Source organism: Trichomonas vaginalis, chromosome III, assembly GCF_026262505.1.
Source record: "Trichomonas vaginalis G3 chromosome III, whole genome shotgun sequence".
NCBI classification, from domain to species: Eukaryota; Parabasalia; order Trichomonadida; family Trichomonadidae; genus Trichomonas; species Trichomonas vaginalis.
In genome coordinates, this window is record NC_067205.1 from 21,951,788 (window position 1) to 21,976,271 (window position 24,484).

General features: G+C 29.6%; 6 protein-coding genes and 2 pseudogenes across 8 annotated transcripts, besides 3 other annotated features; 1 reads left to right on the plus strand and 7 right to left on the minus strand.

Moving 5' to 3' along the window:
- Positions 1-3,915: part of a mobile genetic element that runs on past the window's edge.
- Positions 1,009-1,512, minus strand: TVAGG3_0741460 (uncharacterized protein; the record flags this gene model as incomplete). Its single annotated transcript, XM_051244895.1, has 1 exon — positions 1,009-1,512. A coding segment is annotated over one exon (504 nt), but the record flags the coding sequence as incomplete, so codon positions are not given.
- TVAGG3_0741470 lies at positions 1,546-1,946 on the minus strand (annotated as a pseudogene). Its single transcript has one exon. A coding segment is annotated over exon 1 (401 nt).
- Positions 2,487-2,936, minus strand: TVAGG3_0741480 (uncharacterized protein; the record flags this gene model as incomplete). The annotated part of the gene is made up of 1 exon (XM_051244896.1): positions 2,487-2,936. The coding sequence occupies one exon, from the start codon at positions 2,934-2,936 to the stop codon at positions 2,487-2,489; it is 450 nt and encodes a 149-aa protein (XP_051091483.1).
- Positions 3,916-6,551: 2,636 nt separating the features above from the next.
- Positions 6,552-7,472: a mobile genetic element.
- Positions 7,473-7,585: 113 nt separating this feature from the next.
- On the minus strand, positions 7,586-9,300 carry TVAGG3_0741500 (poly ADP-ribose polymerase family, member PARP family; the record flags this gene model as incomplete). Its single annotated transcript, XM_001298063.2, has 1 exon — positions 7,630-9,300. The coding sequence occupies one exon, from the start codon at positions 9,298-9,300 to the stop codon at positions 7,630-7,632; it is 1,671 nt and encodes a 556-aa protein (XP_001298064.1).
- A 388-nt stretch (positions 9,301-9,688) lies between these two features.
- On the plus strand, positions 9,689-10,014 carry TVAGG3_0741510 (uncharacterized protein; the record flags this gene model as incomplete). The annotated part of the gene is made up of 1 exon (XM_001298064.2): positions 9,689-10,014. A coding segment is annotated over one exon (326 nt), but the record flags the coding sequence as incomplete, so codon positions are not given.
- Positions 10,015-10,261: 247 nt separating this feature from the next.
- Positions 10,262-24,484: part of a mobile genetic element that runs on past the window's edge.
- On the minus strand, positions 12,091-19,514 carry TVAGG3_0741530 (annotated as a pseudogene). The gene has a single exon. A coding segment is annotated over exon 1 (7,424 nt).
- TVAGG3_0741540 (uncharacterized protein) lies at positions 20,379-20,771 on the minus strand (the record flags this gene model as incomplete). Its single annotated transcript, XM_051244897.1, has 1 exon — positions 20,379-20,771. The coding sequence occupies one exon, from the start codon at positions 20,769-20,771 to the stop codon at positions 20,379-20,381; it is 393 nt and encodes a 130-aa protein (XP_051091484.1).
- TVAGG3_0741550 (phage tail repeat-like family) lies at positions 21,453-21,982 on the minus strand (the record flags this gene model as incomplete). The annotated part of the gene is made up of 1 exon (XM_051244898.1): positions 21,453-21,982. A coding segment is annotated over one exon (530 nt), but the record flags the coding sequence as incomplete, so codon positions are not given.

Here is a 24,484-nt window from a genome sequence, read left to right on the forward strand (position 1 = left end):
TGAACGAAGATGAGGAGTACAAAATTTAATTTTCAGTGGAAATTTAATAAGGTTATTTATTTCATCAAGTTCAAAAAGTTTATCAGGTTTTGATTTAAAATTTTCTTCATACCATACGATAAATGATTCATTTAAATAACTTAAAATCATGTTAATATCCCATTTCGCTATCACATTATTTATATACATATCATACGTTTTTTCAAGGTCATCTTTAATAAATGATATATAATCTGAAGGGTCTAAAAGAATGGGATTAAATTTACCACTCACAGAAACGAGAGTAACATTATAAATTCCGCTAACTGTTAAATTTAATTCACAGTTATTATTCGAAATAATATTGATAATTGACATTTTTATTACGATTAAAAATATGGTAAAGCGTTATTTTCCAGTGATAAATAAAACTAGAATAAGATTACCTCAAGAATTCATAAATTCAACGAATAAGAAATTCATTCATGTTATAAATTTTAGTGTTTTCAGAAAATATGAGTCAGTGTCATATTCATCAACAGGTTATATTTCACTTCATTCAAATTTAGTTCAATCAAACCCATATAATGACCATTTCATAAGATTTTCAGATGGTATTAAAAATGTAATTGATAGATTAAAATATGAACAGATTGACAATATCGAATTTTTGGAATTTTGGTTTAAATATCCCGATGGAAAAAAGATTGAAGTTAAAGATAAAGCTGATACTATAACAAAAACAATTACAATGACTGATCCGGATAGTGGGAAACAAAAAGAAATAAAACAAACGATAGAAACTGGTGAAAGGTCAATTATTATTGATTATGATTCAAAGGATTATTATTCGATAATGTTAATGCTTGAATATTAAATAGCCTTAACAAAGAATTTTTCAACTGATATTTTATATTTATCAACTATTTTATTATAAATATCATTATATGTTAAATGAAGTTCAGTTGTTGTTCCGTTCTTTGATATCTTAATTGTGCTAATATCCTTTATAGGATTTATTTTTGCAACTGTTCCACATGAAACCTCATCATCTATGAAAAATTGAATCTTAACGTCTGAATCTTGAACATCACAAAGAATGGCGATAATGTGAATTAATGATTCATAAGGTAAAATAATTAAACCAGATTGGTCAATTAAATTTATTATTGAATCATAATTATTAATTATTATATCACGGTAAATTTTCATTAATTCAGAATTAATGTCTATTTTATATGGGTTCTCAATGTTTGATGAAAGAGGTGCTGGGTATGTTGGATAAGTGGGAATTTCAACAGGTTCTTTACCAGGTTCAGATAAAATGATTGGGTCTCCATTCTCATGGTTTTCTTCATTCTTCGGTAAGTCACGAGTTAATAAATTTGGTTGAGTTGCTGACCTTGTTAATTCAGGGCTAACATTAACTTTAACATTTTGAATAATTCGTGATTTATCATCATTTACGTTATAACCAACAGTAATCTCTGCTTTTGTGTTAGTGTTCTTTTGACTAGTGAAACGTCTTCTCATTTATATTCGAATAAAAAAATATATTTAAACTTTTTATTTTGCTGGAACTTTTGAATCTATTATTCCCTGTATTTGTTCATGAAGTTGATTTTTAGCTGTTTCATCGAAATTAATAGACTTAATATATTCATTAATTGCATTCTTATAATCATCTGATTTCTCAAATTTTCTTTTATCTGATTCCTTAACTAAATCATAAGTTAAACCTCGTTGCTGATATAATGGTTTCTTAATTAAATCTTTGAATGCTTGAGATAAAGCACCTGATGCAATTCTTGCTACTATAATTGGTTGGAATTGCTGTTTAAGTTCATCTTTAACATTTGCGAAAACTGGATCGAATAAAGCAACTTTAAAGAATTTCTTAGCTGAAATTTCAGGTCTAATATTTGCATATTGACCATCAAACTGGTTAGAATATCGTGGTAATCCATCCGGTCCCTCTTCAATAGCATTTAATTCTTCATTGAAATAAGAATATGGATTATGACGGTATGAATTAATTGGACCATTTTCACCTTCTCCAATGTATTGTTTAACAGCTTTTCCATTTTCATCAAATTGCATAGGATAACGTTCATTATATGCTTTACGTTTAGGATAATCAGATATAGTTAATTTATAACCATTTATGACTTTAATATTACCTTGACCATCAGTAACGAAAACTTCATTTATACCATCAGGTTTTCCATTTGGACCCGTAATGTCTGCTTCATGTGCTTCCCAATTTGGACCATGACGTTTGGCATATGCTTGAGCTTCTGGTAATGTTAAAACGTTTCTCATTTGTTTAACATCTTTTTGAAGACCAGCAACAATATGAACTAATTCTTTCATTCCATCAGGAACTTTCATGGTTCTATTATATGCACCCTTTTTGTTTGTCCCTTATTTTAATGGAACCTGTAGAAGATTTGCTATTTCAGTCATGTTTAATTATAAATAAAAAATAAAAAATTAATTATAAAAAGTTAATCAAATTTAACACCTCCTTTATTTAAATCAACTATTATTTTTCCATGTTCACCTAATTGCTGATATTGTGTGTAAAGTTCATTAATGCTCATTGGTAAATTCACTTGATAAAGCATAACGTTCAACTGTTGACGACTAAACCCACTGAAAATGAAAAGTGTTGATAGATTTGATTTAATGTTTGTGCTTAATGCTTTGAAATATTGAACAGCCATAAAGAATGAACACTGAATGTGTCGACATTGAGTTAATAACTGATTAAAATATGATTTCTCGTTTGTTATTAGTTTTGATTTCACTGCATCATCTAGAAAAATGAGTGAATGCAAAAATTCTCTATCAAAATTTGAAATAGAAAGTGTTTCAAATAATTCATCCCGTTGTTTATCAATAATTTTATCCTCTAATCCTTGCTTCTTGATTGTATTATATAATTCTTTATACATTAAAAAGTTTTTTAAATAATCTTCTGCTTCTTCTTGTGATAAATAAATAATTGGAATTTTGATTAAATGCTTTAAAGATTCAAATGTATCATCTGAAGGTGAACCTGAACGGTTGATATAAATTAACACATGTGAATGGGTGGAAGTGTTAGCAATAATGATAATTTGTTTTAATATCGTTAATGTTTTACCTTTATTCTGTTTACCAATTGCTGCAGTGATTGAATTTAAGTAACATTCAGAATATGGAATTTTCATTAATTTTTCCTTAGATAGAGCATTTCTATTATCACTCAATGCTTCATTAATCATATCATCTACGTATGTATTATATACTCCTGCTAATTCTTCATAAGGGGTGGATGAATTTAAATCCATTTAATCAAAAATAAATTTATAATTTTAAACATTTCTATTCATCAATATTTCATCATATGAACTTCTATACTGTGGTGGTGTACCTGTTGGAATGATATTTCAAACCTTCATCCGGTGTCCATGTCCAATATGTAGTCCTAGTAAACCAAACCTGAGGAGGATTTGTCACCTTTGAACAGTAAGTGTCATTTTCACCCTGAATGATTGGATAAGCTTTCACTTGTACTGTAACTTGTGAGTTGAAAGTTTCTAATCCATCAAAGAATATACCCGCTCCATCACGTTGAACTGGAATAGTGCATAAGAATGAAGTTTGGTCTTTCCATGTTCTAGCTAATGGCGTGCCATTATCATCATTCAGTGGTCTAGTTAATGAGTCCTCGTATTCTTCCGTGCATTCATTCACTCCATCTAAATCAGAAGCTTGAAGCATACGTGTAAAGAATATGTCGCCCACTGTGGTCATCGCTTGATCGGGGAAGTTTCTGGAATCTATAGTGACCTGAAGACCTCGAAGCATTGGATTTTCTAAAACTGTTCTTTGCATTGCATTCTTCGGAAATGTTAACACAACATCTGTAACATTATGAAGAGCGTATGAGAAATCTGAGCTGATACCTTCAGGAGTGATGCAACCTCCATTTAGTGAACGAACGTCAATATGTTGAGCTGGAATCATGAATGGATCTTCCTTACTGAATAAACGTGGTATTGCTTTAACTGATTCTTCAATTAAACCGTATCCTGGTGTAATGCATTTATCCTCTAAAACTTCCATCTTTGTGCATGAAATAATAACGTCATCAACTGTTGCGTCAGCAGATGTAGCGGCTAAGCTTGTAATTAATTTGGCAGGAAGTCCGATTTGTTGGAATTTGCGATCATATTTATAAACATGATTCATAATCTTTTCATAATTTTCATCAGTTATCTTTTCATAAACGTAATTTTGTAAATCAGCAACTCTTAACGGGTCAACCTGACAAAATACTAAAGTATCCCTGAAAACATAATATTTAAGAATGATATCACCAAATGATTTAGGATAATCATCGAACGCCTGAAATGCTAACAAATCATTTACCGGAATAATCATATCAAAAGTGACATCAACTTCTTCATTTGCTCTCTTGAAAACTTCTGAAGGGTCAATATATTTACCACATACTGAGTTATCATATTTTTGAACATTATTATATAACGAATGAACAAACTTTTTAACTTTCCTTTCTGATTTCGGTTTATATGTTGCAAATGCGAAAGATTCACGGGCGCAATCCATCTGAAGATAACCGGCATCACCTCTTTCAGTTTCTACTTCTAATTGTTTAAAACTTTGATTTGATGATTTGTAACCAACGAATAAACGCATGCATTTAAAAGCGGCATCACATGTGAAAGCTTTATTTGAAACTAGAGTTGCTTTAACTTTGCGTTTAATATATGTGTCACCTAATTGGTTCACATCATGAGCCGGATTTGTAATTCTTAAATGAGTTTGTTTATCATCAAAATATGGAGCATCAGAGTCATAGCATGAACTTTCAAGTTCTCTATAATATCTTCTACCGTCATTCTTTGCGAATATTTCATTTATCTTTTCGAATGAATGAAACACATTTCCATTAATCGGTTTAGTGTTTGGCACCAAATAGTTAGTCGTCATTTATTAATAAATAAAAAATCAAAATTAAAAGATGAAAATGAATTTTTAATTTTAATGAAATAATCAACTATGGCTGCAGGTATATTTAAGAAACTGTGGGATAGAGTAAAAAGAGGAGCGAGTAAAGTTTGGGAAACATTGAAGAAGGGAGCAAATTGGGTATTTAAGAATAAAGAAGCAATTAGTGACATTGCTGAATCAATAACACCAAAAGCTGCCCCAATAAGAGAAGTTTTAAATAAAGGAGAAAAAGTTTATCAAAGACTACAATCGATACTAAGATAAAAATAATTTTAAAATAATTTATTTTTCCACTATCTACCTCCTATTTTATTAAGTATTCCTTCAGCAATTCCACCAATTGCGTTACCTGCTTGTGCTCCCATCGCCGGATTACCTGCTTTAGTACCTAATACCCCACCTATGATAGTTCCTGCCGTTTTCGCTACTGGTGCCAAAAAGTTTGCAACGGGTTTAATAACCTTTTTATAAACCCAACCCGCAGCTTTCTTAATTCCATCCCATAATTTTTTAAAGAATCCTGCCGCCATTTCTGATTTAACATTAATTAAAAAATATATTTCATCACTTATATTCTAATTTTTATTTAATGATAAATGAAACCGATTTTAAAAATAAATGAAACAGAGGAGGAAGAAATAAATGAAAGTGAAAATGTTCAACAAAAAATAAACGTTGTTAAACCAATTACTGAAATAAAAATTTTTTCATCTGTTGATGAATTTAATGACTATTATGCTAATAATAAAAAATTATTTGAAGAATTGACAACGTGTAAATTGAATAAAATGTTTAAAGTTGATGGATTCAAAATTTCAAAAATAAAAGGGGTGGTTAGTTTGAAATCTATTCCCCAATCAAGAATCACATCATTAATGAAAATTGATGATTTAACAAAAAGAATAGAAGAGATTGAAGAAAGAATAAATCAAATAATTGATTTCATAAATTCAAATAATCATTAGTTTCAATTTCTTCTTCTCGTTTATGAGGTCTTTGATTATGACTCCATTGATTCCATGAAATTAAATATTCTTTATCATTATATTTATACCTCATTAGCTTATTTTGGCTTTCATATTCATTTAATAATTCACAATCTTCATTTTTAAATTGAAGTTTAACCCATTCAGGATTTAAACAATGTTTAATTAATCGCGGAATATCTAACATCATCTATATATAGCTTCTTTTATAAAAGATAAAAAAGAATTTATTTTAAAATTAATGCATAATTTTTTTTAATGATTTATAAATAAATATATTTTAATACATCGTCTATATATAGATGAAACAATAAAGGTCACACAACCCGCACTCACCTACTACTATTCGAATGGCTATTACGAGCATGTTAGATAAAAAGCACATAATTAATGTAAACTCGATAAAAATCATATCATTTACTTATAAAAGCATATGACTAAATTACAATTCCTCAAACAAAGTAACTCTTTACAATTTTTGATATTACTACTCTCAGTATTGATAGGAGGGTATAGAAAGGAGATTTTGGCAAACAAAAGAAAGTTTCTATTAGAAGATTTGGAAAAGGTGACCAAACTATTTTTTGAAAGTCCGCCATAACTTTAATGGTACTATTTCAGCGTGTACAATGAATACAAAAATTCTAAGAGTGCCACATAAAATAGTACTTTAGACTTGAGTTAATGCTACCAAGCAAATGTTAAAAAGATGACTTTAGTGTTTTGATAATCAAAGATTAAAATCATTATTGTCTAAATCAATAATCATAACGACAGAAGTTAATGTTTTTTCATCAGTGCTTTAAATCCACTTTTAAAAGTATACCTCAAAAATCAAAATATCAAAAAAAATTGGCCGATAGGTTTGGCTTTAATTTTTGTCTGCTTTTATGATTTGATATGGATGTTATAATTTTAAAAGTTGAGCCAAATTCACCAATAGATTTTTGAGATTTGCAAATACTCAATAATTTTCAGCGTGTTATCTTTTATTAAAAGAACTATTTGGTTTCAGTATCATATAAATTGATATTTACTTTCTATTTGAACCTTCATTTAGCTAATGATTTAATAATACAGATTTCATCTAGTCCTTATAAGAGAATTTTGAATTTGTTATAATAAAAAACAAACAGATATAGCTTACACTTCTATAATAAAGATACCTTTTATAGAAATCAGTATGAAATGTGTTTTGGCTTATTGGAAGCATATCAGACATAATCGCCATAATCAAAAAATCTATATACCCAATAAGTAATAAATTTGTCGATATAGATTTTCCATAAAATTAGTTTTTAGTCTGATCTTAAAATAAATTTAATTTTTTATAAAAAAAATCACATTTAAAAGTACCTTTTTAGTAGCTCGAAATCCTGTTGGTGGATTTGGGGCGTACTTCAAAATTAGCTTTTCTTCTACATATGCAAGCTATATTTTAAATATGGGGCAAATCGGATCGGCGAAAGGAGTTTAGTTACCTTTAGATTTGGATTTTATGATTAACACACTGAGACCAAGAATATAAATATATGATCTCATTGAAGATTCTAAGAGAATCACTTGAAATTGTGCTAACTCTGCAAAAAAATTTCGGCTTATAAATTATAGATGCATTTATGTAATTAAAAGAATTGCATTGTTATATTTCTATTTCCTTGTCTAATCTTTCACTAACATACCTTACATTATCAGAATTTCTTTTTCCTTCATCTGCATAATAGTTCAACACATCAGAGAGGGCAGGAATTCGTTTGAATTTTTGAACTAAAGTATTGAACTCAGCCGTTTTTACGTTAATGAACAAGAATCTTACAATGCACAGTTTTTCATTCGTTAATGTATGACAAAAGTTTGAGTGCTCAGTTAAGTACTTCTCATCATTAATTACTTCGCACAAAGCGATCATATTAAAATTTTTGTTAACACTGAGCTTTGACGCCTTGTAAACATTCTGTGATTGATGCATATAGCACGATGAAATACCAATATGCTTAGCAAAGTAGATTCCATCACCATGTCTATTTCCATTTTTCATCAGTTTGGTTCCTGAACAGTTTTTGAGGCCATTTCTTAGTATTGAATACCATCTGTCACTTCCAGAACCATGCCAAAGATATATACTGCCATATTTTTGTTTTAATTTTTTGAATTCTTCTTCTTTTTGGACGCTTGAAATCAGTGTCAAGAATTGAAACCGCGCATTAATCTCATTTATCTTCAATTCATTCGGCAATGCCAAAAAATGACTCTTATTTGTCAACAAGATCCATTTAATGAGTTCATATGCGTCAATTCCTATTCTTTGGCAGAGTTCCTGATCAGAATTGAAACTTCTTAATACATCCACACTAGGAAGTTCATTAAAAATAGAAATCATTTTTTGTATTGAAAATTTCGGTGGAGCAGGATCAAGAAAATGGCCTATTGCTGTAGAAAACATAGTTAAAAGTAGATCAGCCACAATTGGATCACGCTTAATTTCTTGTAAAACAGTAGTTCCAATTCCTATTGATTCGAAAAGGCTTCTACACATCTCACCTTCACAAAGAGTTGGCTTTATTGTAGGTTCGATCAATGGTTTGCGACAAATACAACAATGATCCGTCAAATCCAAATAAATATCCACAATTTCAAGGACAAGATAAAGAATTGGACAGTCAGAGTAAGATAGTAACGGATTTGATGATGAATACTTCATAGAATAGCCTGTTGGAAGTAATCCGGTTCGAAGTAAGTTTATTGCATCTTGCAGTTTACCATTAACTTGTTCTAGAGCAGAATTTGCTTGATTCTCTGTGAACCCAAGACCTGTAATCTCATTTACTATTAATTTGTCATACTTTGATTTTGAGGCAAGAAGAAATGGTTTTGATCTATAATATTCTTTAACTTTGTAGTTCTGGGAAAAGAATCTTTCAAATAAACCTTTAACTAAGTTAATTCCAACAAAATGTGATTTGTATACTGGGTGTTCAACTTTAATTAACTTCGGTGGCTTGCACCAGTCATAATCACTTAACCTAATTCGTATTTCCAAAAGAATAGGAGAGCAGCCTAAATTAAGAATGCTTTGCAATGAATAGGGAAGAACATTTGTTAAAAGCTTTATGATTATTAAGTCATTTTCTTTGCTATAAAAGATTTCATTATATGGTCTAATTGCACAGTAATTAAAGATACAAGTGTTTAATTCTGCGTATTTGTAAAACTCTGTTGTATCAGGTGAATCATCTACAATCAATACTTCCTCGTCGTCTTCCTCTTCCCAAACTTCTTCTTCATACTCGTAGTATTCGACTTCTTCAATCATTTTAAAATGAAAATCGGAAAAGTCTCAATTCAATCAAAAATTTTCAATATTAATTCAATTCCATTCTATTAGATGCTTGAATTCTTGCAATATTTATTAAAATATTTTTGAAAAACGTCAGTAGTATATGAGTGCGGGTTGTGTGACTTTTTTTGTAACATCTATATATAGACGATGCATTAAAATATTTATATACTAAACACATTAAAAAATTAACATTAATTTTAAAATAATTTATTTTTTTATCTTTTATAAAAGAAGCTATATATAGATGATGTCAGATATTCCGCGATTAATTAAACATTGTTTAAATCCTGAATGGGTTAAACTTCAATTTAAAAATGAAGATTGTGAATTATTAAATGAATATGAAAGCCAAAATAAGCTAATGAGGTATAAATATAATGATAAAGAATATTTAATTTCATGGAATCAATGGAGTCATAATCAAAGACCTCATAAACGAGAAGAAGAAATTGAAAATAATGAAATGGAAATCATTGATGACATTCAAGAGGATGGAATTCCTAAATTTTGTAGAAAAACCTTTAGGACTAAGTTAGGAGCATATAAACGTAGAGTATTAAATCCTGAATATCTTAAACATCAATTTAAAAAGGAAGACTGTGAATTATTAAACGCTAATGAATATGAAAATGCTAAATCAAAACTGAGATATAAATATATTGGAAGTGATGAAAGGTGTAAAGATAAAGATAAAGTTTATTCAGTTTCATATAATAACTGGCACACGTTAGGGATAAGAAAACATTTAGGAGATTATGGTAAAAGTTCTGAATTCTTCAAATCTAGTATATACGAGAGAGTAAAAGAAATCAGATATAATTATCATTCATGAATGAAAAATAAACTTTAAAAATTCATGTCTTACATTTTTTGAATAATTTATTTTTTTAATTCGTATGAAAATGAGTGTCAAGACTAACGACGTTAAAAAATTGGGATTCACAAACGAGGAAATAAAGGATATATTAGAGGAGGCGAGTTATGAAGTTAATAAATATTATTTAAGAAATTGTCAAAAATTCGCGGAGTTATTAAATGATTTAGATTATGATGGAAAAATGAATAAAGATGATGTTATAAATTTCTTATATCCCACATCTGAAGAAGAAAAACCTAAAGAACCTGATGTTTTCCCTGAATATTATGAAGAACGGATTAAAGATGATGAATATGATGAAATTGAAAGACTGGAAAAAATAAGAGATGAAATAGATGAAAAAATTAAGGAATTAAGAGAAGTTGAAAAATATAATGAGAATGAAGTAGAGGGTTTAATGAATATCCCAGCTTCAGAATCAGAAGTTCAAAAATCTCATGAAGAAAGATATAAAAATTACTTTTTGGAATCTACTAAAAATTTATTAGATGGTGAAATAGATGAAACACTTTCAGAAGAAGGCACAAAATTTATTCATAAACATAAGTTACAATTTATTGACGATGGAGATTATCCATGTATATTACTTTCACCTCCTCTTGATTCTGAAAAATTCAAAAAAGCACTGAAAAATGTAACATATGCAACAAATACGATTAAGAAAGAAGACCATGATATTTACACAAATTATTATTTAAATAAATGTGCAGGTGTTGATAAAGTTTTTGATTTGTTAGATAAAATATCAAAAGAAACAATTGGTACATATAAAATTTTATGCGATTGTGGTTTCATTATTGAAGATACTAATAATGTTTCATATGAAAGAACAGCACCGAAGGAAGACGAAGTTGAAAGGTCTATACCATTCGTTATTAAGAATATAAAAGATATGAAAACTTATAAACATTATATTTATTCATTTATTTCAGAAAAAATGGAAGCAACCCATAAAACATCATCTCATCATTTTATAGCTATTCATACATTCCTTTTCAAAGTTGTGAAATTAAATAAGACAGGAATTAGATTTAATGTATCAGGGTACGCATTCTTGAGTAAATTAAAATGTATTCGTCACGTCGCAGATGATAAAAATTTATGTGTTCTTAATTCATTTTATGGACTTTAGCCCTGGACTTTAAAAAAATAAACTTTATTTTTATTTATTTTTTAATTTTTTATTCTTACATAAATGAACAAAAACGGAACAGCTAAAATGAATGATAATCAAATAAGAGCCGAAGGTAGAAGGTTATTTAAACGCTTCTATAACATTCCTGATGGTGTTAATCCTAAAACTCGTAGAAGTTATTTAAATGAAGCCATAGATGCATATGAAGGATTTGACATTTCATCAGAAAGTGAGAGGTTAGCAAGAATGTTAAACGTTAATATTTTTTTATTATTGTGACCCTCAACCAGAAGACGTAGACATAAATAAGGTAGACTTTCCATTAGTGGAATCAATAATGATAGATCCAGAATTTGAAACAGTAAATATTTTATTAACACAGAGTCCATGTGGAAAACTTCACGCTGACAGAATTACAGACGTTGAAGCACTCACAGGATATAAAGTTTGCCCCTTTTGCAAAGAAGAAGTATATTCTATCCGTGATGACCCAGAAAGGAAAAACCAAAGAAGATTTTTAAAGCATTGTGAGAAATGTAAAGAAAATAATGGAAGATTAATTCAAGACGTTCAATTGCAAAACACACAACAACCATATGCACCACATATCACGAAACAGAAGATATATCAATGGCTATTAGCACAATTTGCAGGAATATTATAAACCAACAAGATATTATATTACTTTTGACTTCGAAACATTAGAGACTAAAGAAGAACTTCAACTTTCTGAATGTGCAACTTTGAACGCTTACTTAAAACCATTTATGGTATCATCAACTGTCAAAATAAAGCCGCAAACGGACTCTTTGAGTCCTGAAGGTCTTTCAGACCGAAGCGGCGAGGTCGTAGACCGTGATAAAACATTTACGAGGAATTTTTGCTTAACATCAAGTGATTCGTTCATCTCTGATTGGATTGAATTTTTATTTTCAACCTGTTCATTAGTTGCTAAATCAAATATTGAACAATATGAAGAATTAATGAAGCCGCAAACGGACCAAACGGCGGGGACTTTGTCCCATACATTAAATGAAAAACAGAAGGAAGCATTTAAAGAACTTCTAGATGAGGAATTCAATAAAGTGAATATCATAGGTTTTAATTCGGGAAAGTTTGATTTAAATTTAATTCTTCGTGATTTAAACACTGCAAAATGGAAAATAAAATCAATGCTGGGTTCTTCTTCTCAATTTAAGCAAATCATTGTAAAGAAAACAAACTGTCCATATGAATTAAGATTTATTGACATCAGAAATTATATAGCGGGTGGAACATTAGACCAATTCACTCAAGATTTCGGAAACAATAAATCACGTGTTAAATCCTTTTTCCCTTATCAATTCATCACATGGGAGAATTACGAAGATGAATTATATAAAGTGGAACCATTCACTCAAGATTCATTTTATTCAGCATTAACTCAAGAAACAATATCCGATTCAGATTATCAAATATATCTCAATGATGCTAAAAATTTTGAGAATAGATTAGAATATTTTATTCATTATTGCAATAAAGACGTTGAAATTATGATTGACCCAATTGATAAAATTATTGAAGAAACATTTGTTTATAAAATTGACATGCTTCATAATCTTTCTTTATCATCGAATGCATCAATGATTCGTTACGCGTTAGCATATAAGAACTTCAATCCTAACGAAACATATCCAGAAGAAGAAAATGTGGAATCAAGTTTTGAATTAACAAAAAAGTATTGGAAATATAAAATTGATTCATATAAGAAACAAGATGAAAAAGCAGAAAGGGATACTAAAAACAATGTTTCAATGGATGACTATCAATACTATCACGATTTAATCCTTTCATCTAAATGCAAAATGTGTGGTAAAGCGTTTACATATGCTAATAAACCAACATTAGATAGAATCGATAATGAAAAACCACATACCAAAGAAAATTGTCAGTTAATGTGTTGTTATTGCAATGTCGTAAAATCAAATAAAGATGAAGATGTTCAACGTTTAAGAATCAATTTAAGAAATTATACATTAAAAAATAATTTACCAATGACTCTAGATTCAGTTGAAGCTTATCACATCCTCCGTAATGGAATTACTGGTGGTTTATCAAATGTTCAACATAGAGTAAATCTTAAAGGAATCACGCACATTAATAAACTTTCATATAATCCAGAAACTAAAACTGTATCAAATGAGGACACTTCCAACATTATGACTCATTTCGTTGGTGTTGACTTTAATTCATTATATCCTTCATCATTTTCATCTAATCCTCATGATTTCATTCAATATACTGACCATAAAATGTATATGCCGGGAAGATTGAATGGTGTTATCATTTGTGATACAGCAACAAAGAAAGCAAAAGCACTGGGAATAATTAAGAAGAAAAATACTTTATTCGTGGCTGAAGTAAAGGGTCACATTGATGAAAAATACATTAATGATTACATAAACTTTTTACCAATAATAAGAAACTTTGATATTATCACAGATGAAAAAACAATTGGTGGTTTTATGTATAATTACATGAAATCAAACAATCTACCAGTTGACCAGAAACAGAGGAAATTAACTCAGTTAGCATCAACACACAACCAATATCAACCATTTTCTTCTTATTATCTTTGGTATCTAATAGACAGATTTCATTTTATCATTGATGACATTCAATCAATTTTAACATTTACGAAAAATACTTGTTTTAATGAATTTGCGAATGAATTTATGAACGAAAGACAAAAGGCTGAATTAGAAGGAAATAAAGGAAAAAGTTTATTTTGCAAGATTTCACTTAATGGATCATATGGTTACGATGCAATGAATACACAAAATTACGCAAAGACTAAAATAATGAATGCACAGAAGGCACGCGTTGCATGTATGTCAAATAAGTTTAAAAACATAAGAGAAATAGGAGAGGATACGTATCAAGTGATGCTTAAAGATAGATTTTATAGATGTGATACATGTTTACAAGAGGCATTCTTCACTTTAGATAACGCAAAATACTGGTATTTGGTTTTCATTTATGATTTTATGTATAAATGCATGGATGTTAATCGTTTTCATTTCATTGAAGGTGATACTGATTCATCTTATTGGGCAATCGCTGGCGACCCAAATCTTCCTAACACTCAAGCATTTCAAGCAATTGTAACCGATAAAAAATTTTATGATAAAAACATTTACAAATTCGCACCTTTTGATTTCTTCTGTTTTAATGAGAAATTTAAACCTAAATTAAAGAATAAAGCTGAAGAAAAAGCACATGAGAAGAAGTTATTGGGTTTAGCAATTGAGAAACAAGGTGATAACATGGTTGCTTTATGTCCTAAGTGTTATACTTCATTCAACGGTTCAATTGATGGAAGTGATTTTAAAAAGATTGCACAAAAAATGAAAGGAGTTAGTTTACGACAAAATAAACAATTAACACCTAAAAATTATTTGGATATAATAAATGATAAAGTGATATTTGATGGTCAGAATATTAATTTACAACTTAAAAACGGGTCAATGACTCGCTTAACAATCGGTAAGACTGCATTAACAGGAGCACACACTAAGGCTGTATGTTGTGAAAATGGATGTTGTATGCCATTTATTTAATAAAATGCCACAGAAGAGACAAAAGGAACCGTAAATAATGTTTTTGATACTATGATTCAAAGAGGCGGGCACCCTTAAAACACTTATTTTATTTTTATATAAATGAATAGCGTAGATTTAAAAAATTTAATTGATGATTTAGTACTTAATCAAAATTTTCTTAATTATTATGAATTAAAATCATATCTCCAAAAACATGATAACAATATAACGGGTGATGATATGGATTATTATTATTCGTATTATAAAAATGAAGTTTTGAAATATCATGATAAAATAATTTCTAAAATTAAAGACAAAATTAAAAATAATGAATATTCAAAGGGAAAAAGTAAATCACAACTTAAACAATTGAAAGATTTCAAAAATAAAGTATTAACAGAAGAAGATATTGATGAATTATATAAATTATATAAATTATATAATCCTGAGCCGCAAAAACCAAAGGAACAAAAACAAAAGGTGCAAAACGCCCAGGTCCTTCAGACCATAAATGAAGCACAAGCTTTAATTTATGATTCATTAGTTAAACCATATTCAGCCCGACTTTTAAATGAAGATCAACTTTTGGAATTCATCCTTCAACATAAACTCGAAGCGGGAAAGTATATCAAACCTTTATATACAGCATATTTAAAACAAATGAATAGAATACATCCAGAATTAATGAAGGGGGAATGAAATCCAAAATCAAAGCAGATAAAATTAAACCACCTGCAACACCAAACCCTCCAACGACAGTACCTCCTCCTCCTTCAGTTAATCCTTCATCATTCACTTTATTATATCCATTTCAAACATTAAAGAAGCAAAAAGATTTTAAAAAGGATTTCAAAATATTAAATAAACCAACTGACCCAAAAATTCAACCGTTAAAGGAAAAATTTAGTCGCCCTTCATTTGCACCATATCCATATTCATACGAAATCGATCATTTAGAATATTCAAGAGGAAACGTTACTTATTTATTTGCCATTAACATTAACACCAGATATTTATATTGCATTCCGGTGAAAGGGAAAACAGAACAGGAAACAAGAAGAGCTATTCAATACTTACTAGATCATGAAAGAGTAGATAATATAAGGGGTGATGGTGATAAAGGATTTCAGGCAGCTATGGCTCATTATTTCCCACAAATTAATTTTTACTTTTCATCCTCTCCATATACGTTTCATAATAAAATAGTTGATGCGGTAATGAGAACTCTTAGAGATGCGTTAGGGGTTAATGGTCAGATATACTGGGATGGAAATCATGACTCCATCATACAGCAGTTAGTATATTATTACAATAATACATGGCATAGAACAATAAACATGAAACCGGTGGAAATGAAAAATGATATTTCAAAAGAATGGGAATATATTAGAAAGCAAATGGAAAGGTTGAATGATGTTAAACGTGAACAAATTAATTCGGGGCTCATGAATTTTAAACAAGGGGATAAAGTTTTGATTCATCTCGATTATGGAAAAACTGATAAATCAATGACAAAAAGAAGACGAAGATTTGACACAATAGCTGAATTTGTTAGATATATTAACGGCAATGCATTAGTTGAAGTTGACAATAAATTAATAGAAATTCCGATTTATTTTATTACTCCATTATATTTAAATAATATTTAATTTTTTTATTTCGTAAGAAATGAGTAACAACGAAGCAGTCAAGAGTCCAGACGATGAATATAAAAAGAAACTAAACAGAATTAAATCAAAAATATGTTATTACAAAAAGAAGCCACAATGTGGTGGGTTGAAAACGATAAAGAGAGGAAAGAAATAATCGAAAAATTAGAAACTTATCGTTCAATCCTTAAACTGAGTGAAGCAAAAATAAAAGAATTTAATAGAATAAATAAATTGATTGGAAGAGATGAATTTAATAAAGATGAATTTTTAAACTCTATCCAAATTTAATTTTTATTCCTCTTCGACAACATCTCTCTTTCCATCATTACCGCATAACCACATTTTCTCAATTTTAGTGGTTTGTTATTTTTAACATGTTCTTGCATCATTTTTATCATTTCCTCCCTTGTTATGATTCGTGGTAAATTTTGAGCTTGTGGGGTATTCATTTATGATAAAAATAAAAATTTGTTATCACTTATTTTATCGTGAATGTTTTTAGGTTATTCAAAAATAATTATTTTTGAAGAACTGAAGGTGCTACCATGTTACCATGTGCTACCAGGTCATTTAACTTCTCTGAAAAAGTGTGACAACATGACATTTTGACAACAACACAGGAGGAAGGTAGTTATGAATTATTTTTGAAGAACTGAAGGTGCTACCATGTTACCATGTGCTACCAGGTCATTTAACTTCTCTGAAAAAGTGTGACAACATGACATTTTGACAACAGTTCAGGAGGAAGGTAGTTATGAATTATTTTTGAAGAACTGAAGGTGCTACCATGTTACCATGTTGACAACATGACATTTTGACAACAACACAGGAGGAAGGTAGTTATGAATTATTTTTGAAGAACTGAAGGTGCTACCATGTTACCATGTGCTACCAGGTCATTTAACTTCTCTGAAAAAATGAGACAACATGACATTTTGACAACACAGCAGGATTAATGCAAAAATAAATTCCAATCATACTTTATAAAGCTAGACCTTCAGGTCTCGCCGCTTAGCGGCTCATTTACAGGTATTTCATCATCAGTAAATGATTCCTCATTATCGTTTGGTTCAACCTGTTTATATAATCCTTTCATTTCTTCTTTCAAAACATAATACCATGTTTGTTTACCGTCTATTCTTCTATGTTTCCTATCACATTTATCCTTAATACTCATTTGAAAGTTTTTGTCTTTCATGTCTGATGGTTTGCAGAATAGAGCATTTTCACACGTCATACCTGCACACAATTCATCATAATGTGTATTTATCCATACATCTAAAGGATTTGATGATAATTCAATTAAATCTGTTTGGCTTCAGTCATCGGTATGATTCGTACATTAAATGATGAAAGGTCATATTGCATAAAATACGTCAGTAAATTATCATAAAATTCCTTTGTGCATGAATCCATTAAATTCTTGAAGTAATCAAATTGACCCTTGAATTTACCATTAACTCTTAAAACTACGTATCTTCTGTCTCCAACTTCAATTTTGACAGGGTAAACGTTGTTAGTTACGAAAATGAAGTTTGCAACATTCTGAGCAGTTCTTCTGGTTGATTCTTTTCATTAATTCTTATCTCATTATCCGTAATAATTGATTTCAAAGCGTTGAAGTTTGCGAGTCTGTCTTCACCCACATTCTTGAGTTCATTAAGTACAAGAAACATTTATTTTCAACTACTGAATTGAAATTACCCGTTAGCTCACTTATTTCGGTAATGTTTTTTACATGAATAACCAGCGAGAAGTTCAGAAATAATGTCTGTAAATCTGTTTTTACCTGTTCCCTGAAGTCCTTTCAAATAATTGCTGTTTCATTCTTGATTCCGGGATGTTGAATCATTGATGCAATCCAGCCGAGAAGGTATTTTATACACTTCATCGTTATTATCACAAATGGCTTCTTTAATGAAATTCATAAACATCTCAATTTTTGAGTAATCTGGTTTTTCGAGAACGTTGTATTTATAACCTTGAAACGTTGAGAAAACATCTGGGGAATCAGATTTAAAGCAAACACCCTTAACGGTTAATGAAGACAATTGATTTAGTAGTACATCCCATGCTGTTATGGTTTTACCTTCTTCTTTAAATAATTTAATCATTTTGAGTGACTCTTTCATGTTTGACTGAAGAACAAATGATATTTGATTCATTTTGTCGTGGATATTATAGTCCTTTTGAATGAAATATTTATTTCCACAATCTACAAAACGGATTACACGTGATAAATCCTCAATTACTTCAGAACTGTTTTTATACTGATGATTTTCAGCCTTGCGTCTAATATCTGTTATCAAAAACGAGTCATCAAGTTTGATATCAAATGTTATTTTTGGCTTACGTAATAAAGGTAAAACATATTCATCATAATATTCCTTTTGATATAGTTTTAGAATCTTCACTAAAACAAATGGAGAAGTCATTAAATGTGCATATCTACTACGTGCTTTTTCAAAATTACTTTTTGCATTTTCTGTTAAACTGCAGAAGTTATAAACGTTATCGTATGCTTCATTAATTAAATGATCCGGTAACGAATTAATAGCTTGAAACAGTGTGAATAATGTTATTTCTTTTTCTAAATTCATGTTTCCACCGTCATTATGTACTTCAAAATCACAGATGCCATCAACTATGCTCTGAGCTAGTTTATCGTCAATGTTTACATCTTTGTTTTCATTCATGATAGTCTTTATTTCTTCATTCTTCTGTTCAACTCTTACCTTAATATTCAAATCATTTAATATATCATTCACTGTTCTAGTTAATGTTGAATCATAACTTCCACGAATGAATGAGTATGTATTGATTGGTTCTGTTGCATTCTTGCGAACTCTTGAATCAGCCATAACCACTAAAGAACGCTTTGAATCATCCATAGAAGTCATTATATCGATATCATAATCATTGCAGGAATAACATTTAATCATTCTGTTCGAGGTTGAATAGAAGAAATTAGTGTTGCAATAAATGTGAAGACCTCCTGAAGCGGTTTTAACGATAACATCTTTATCCGAAAGTTTTGATAAAATGTCTTTTCTAACTGTTTCTTTAAGTTCATCATTGTACGATTTATTGATATAACATCTATAATCGTTAAATTTGATATTTTATTTACTAATAAAGCCATACCAGTTTTCCTTCCTCTTCCTCCATCATGTTTGAGGTAGTTATGTAAATCAATCCTGTTTTCACCAATTCTTTCGTTGAGGGTTTTAGTTTCTGCCACAACTAATTCCTCAGCTAATGAATCAATAACTTTTTCATCAGAAACGATATAGTTGCTGTTGTTGTTTGTTGCTGTCATTTATATAGGAATAAAAAATAAAAACAATTTTAAAACTAACTTTATTTTTGGACTGCATCATATTTTCCTGTGTTGTTGTCAAAATGTCATGTTGTCACACTTTTTCAGAGAAGTTAAATGACCTGGTAGCACATGGTAACATGGTAGCACCTTCAGTTCTTCAAAAATAATTCATAACTACCTTCCTCCTGTGTTGTTGTCAAAATGTCATGTTGTCACACTTTTTCAGAGAAGTTAAATGACCTGGTAGCACATGGTAACATGGTAGCACCTTCAGTTCTTCAAAAATAATTCATAACTACCTTCCTCCTGAACTGTTGTCAAAATGTCATGTTGTCAACATGGTAACATGGTAGCACCTTCAGTTCTTCAAAAATAATTAATTATTGAATAACCTAAAAACCATGAGACTTTGTCTCCGGACTCTTTGAGTCACTTAACGATAAAATATATTTTTGGTCGTTTATGACAAAAATAAATGGTTCATTTACTCACAATATTTTTGTACAAAACGACCCCAAACTTTTAACTTCTTTTCTGCAGCTTCAAATGCTATCTTAGCGAGTTCATATTCTCTAAATTCTCTCTTTAAATCTTCTTGTTCCCATTGGTCTAGTTCGTATGGAGAATCTCTATAACCATAACATATCTCACGTTCATGTTCTAATTGTTTTTCGCACATTTTTCTAACTTCTTCTTCAAACAAAGGTTTAGCATTTTCTACTGTATCTTCGAGTTCTTCTTCATCTAACTTCTCATGAACTTTCTTGTCTATGGAGTCCATAATATCTTTGACATAAAATGCATACTTTACAGAGCACCATTCAGCAACAAAATGAACGAGGTCAGGATGTATGTAAATACCTTTGAATTCATTCATAACGCCCTTAGTAAGCTCATAAAATGCTTGTTTTGAGGTCGAGCCACTTTTGGCTCCACCGTATTCTTTCAACCAAAACTCAAGAATTTCCTGCATTTTAGCACTATTGAGAAATCTGTTTAAATGGTTTAACTTTCCTGCTTCTCTTACCATCTTTGTTGCATTAATGTAACCATCCTTGTTTCTACGTAAGACTTCAATACCATTATAAGTGCCTTTTGTGAATGTTTCGCCATTAGATTTGTTCGTGAACGTCTGTGCTTCGACCGACATTACTGTTCTTACATACAAAATAAAAAAATAAATAAAAATAATTTTAAAACTAATGAAATTAATTATTTTTGGACTGAATTCATTGAACTCTATACCATGCGAATACAGTCATAAATGGTGGCATGTAATCTTTACTTTGTCCCGTTGTTTGTGTATATCCTGAAACGCGATGTGTATGGTTTCCTTCTCCCTGAGTGTCACTCCAGTAACAATTTATGGCAAATTTAACATCATCTTTAACATCATATCCTTTACCTTTTGTCATTCCTGACCAATCCCAATATCTATGCTTATGCCAACCTGCTTGAGATGTGCTTAAATCTATGTAGTGACTGTGTGCAGGTAAATTTTCACCGTAATTGTTTTACTTCCCCTGTTTCCTTTGAAGAGTTTGCACAATACAAAAACCTGTCGACTATTTGTTCCCATGCACCAACACCAAACATTGCTTGAGGACCTCTCACATCCATAGATGTATAAATAGAACCTACTGGGTTCATTAAATCAAACATATGAGATATTATAGGATTGTCTCTTTTGAACTTAAAATATAGTGTAACTATTTCGGGTTTCTTCTGGTTTGTGTCAGAATATTTTTTATAATATAATCTTATGTTTTCAGGGTATGTAAAATCTTGACTATAATATTTATTTTTGTCATCTTCATAATAGTATACTATTCTCGTTTTTTCTATTGCATTATATCTTTTATATCTATAATAATCTAAATATAATGTTTGCTTTTTTGGGTCTACATGTGCGTCAACACCATAGTCATAATAATACGGTGCTGGAGCTACGTTAGACAATGTCATATCCGTCATTTCATAAACTCTTAAATATTTCTTTTGTTCGTCTCCATATAAGTTTAAGTAGCAGTTGTTGTCTAATGGAACTTTAACTTGTGTGCCATTATTCTTTATATAGCCTACATACATTTCATTGTTATTTTTCGGAATGAGTTTATACCGTATACCATTTCTTAAGGACTGTACAAACTCCCATCTAAAATATTTGTTTTCTTCATTGACAGAAAAGTCGCCAACAATAGTTTCAATATTTTTTGTTCCAACTAAACTTTGGTATATTTCGTTAACAAATGATATATCTGCTTTCTTTGCTAACTCATCGTTAACAAATGATATATCTGCTTTCTTTGCTAACTCATCGTTAACATAAGTTTTATCTGCTTTCTTTGCTAACTCATCGTTAACAAATGATATATCTGCTTTCTTTGCTAACTCATCGTTAACATAAGTTTTATCTGCTTTCTTTGCTAACTCATCGTTAACAAATGATATATATCTGCTTTCTTTGCTAACTCATCGTTAACATAATTTTATCTGCTTTCTTTGCTAACTCATCGTTAACAAATGATATATCTGCTTTCTTTGCTAACTCATCGTTAACATAAGTTTTATCTGCTTTCTTTGCTAACTCATCGTTAACAAATGATATATCTGCTTTCTTTGCTAACTCATCGTTAACATATTCCTTATCTGCTTTCTTCATTATGTCATTTAGGAAACCTTTTATGAATTCCTCATTTAAATTAAATCTTCCAATCTTCAAAACTTTAGGAAATGCATTTAATGCGTAATATCTTTGTTCTTCTGGTGGAATTGATGTTATATCATCCGTTATTCCTTTAATTTTTGAATTCATAAATAAAATTTCTTTTATATTTGATATCACTGCACCACCTTTGCAAACGAATTCGAAATGGTCATTTTTCAATACTATCTCCAAATCTCCATATTTCAACATTTGCGTTTGTTCTGCCGTCTTTGAATTATATGCATATATGGCGTATGTAATGGTCTGTGGTTGCTGTTGTTTAATCATTTATTACGATTTAAAAATAAATATTTAATCTGTTATCTCATCAGCTATTTTTTCTATTTGAAATTGCCATAATATTTCATTCATAAATTCTAAATCACAATCAAATAGGTCAGTTATTCTAAATTTAATATTTGATAAATCTTTTGAATGAAGAATAAATGAATTCCCGGATAATTGAAACGGATATGATAAAGAAAATATGTTTAAGTTGATGGATAAAATGTTTTGTATTGATGGGTAAGAGTTAGGGTCTAATGTTTGATGTGAAAATCTCATTGGGGTATTAACTTTATCACATTTGATTAAAATGAAATTAGAACCAGTGTCAGAATACAAAACATCCCCAACATCTTTTTCAAAATTTAATATCCCCAACAATGAACGAAGACGAGGAGTACAAAATTTAATTTTCAGCGGAAATTTAATAAGGTTATTTATTTCATCAAGTTCAAAAAGTTTATCAGGTTTTGATTTAAAATTTTCTTCATACCATACGATAAATGATTCATTTAAATAACTTAAAATCATGTTAATATCCCATTTCGTTATCACATTATTTATATACATATCATACGTTTTTTCTCATGGTCATCTTTAATAAATGATATATAATCTGAAGGGTCTAAAAGAATGGGATTAAATTTACCACTCACAGAAACGAGAGTAACATTATAAATTCCGCTAACTGTTAAATTTAATTCACAGTTATTATTCGAAATAATATTGATAATTGACATTTTTTTATTACGATTAAAAATATGGTAAAGCGTTATTTTCCAGTGATAAATAAAACTAGAATAAGATTACCTCAAGAATTCATAAATTCAACGAATAAGAAATTCATTCATGTTATAAATTTTAGTGTTTTCAGAAAATATGAGTCGATGTCATATTCATCATCAGGTTATATTTCACTTCATTCAAATTTAGTTCAATCAAACCCATATAATGACCATTTCATAAGATTTTCAGATGGTATTAAAAATGTAATTGATAGATTAAAATATGAACAGATTGACAATATCGAATTTTTGGAATTTTGGTTTAAATATCCCGATGGAAAAAAGATTGAAGTTAAAGATAAAGCTGATACTATAACAAAAACAATTACAATGACCGATCCGGATAGTGGGGAACAAAAAGAAATAAAACAAACGATAGAAACTGGTGAAAGGTCAATTATTATCGATTATGATTCAAAGGATTATTATTCGATAATGTTAATGCTTGAATATTAAATAGCCTTAACAAAGAATTTTTCAAGTGATATTTTATATTCATCAACTATTTTATTATAAATATCATTATATGTTAAATGAAGTTCAGTTGTTGTTCCGTTCTTTGATATCTTAATTGTGCTAATATCCTTTATAGGATTTATTTTTGCAACTGTTCCGCAGCATGAAACCTCATCATCTATGAAAAATTGAATCTTCACGTCTGAATCTTGAACATCACAAAGAATGGCGATAATGTGAATTAATGATTCATAAGGTAAAATAATTAAACCGGATTGGTCAATTAAATTTATTATTGAATCATAATTATCAGTTATGATATCACGGTAAATTTTCATTAATTCAGAATTAATGTCT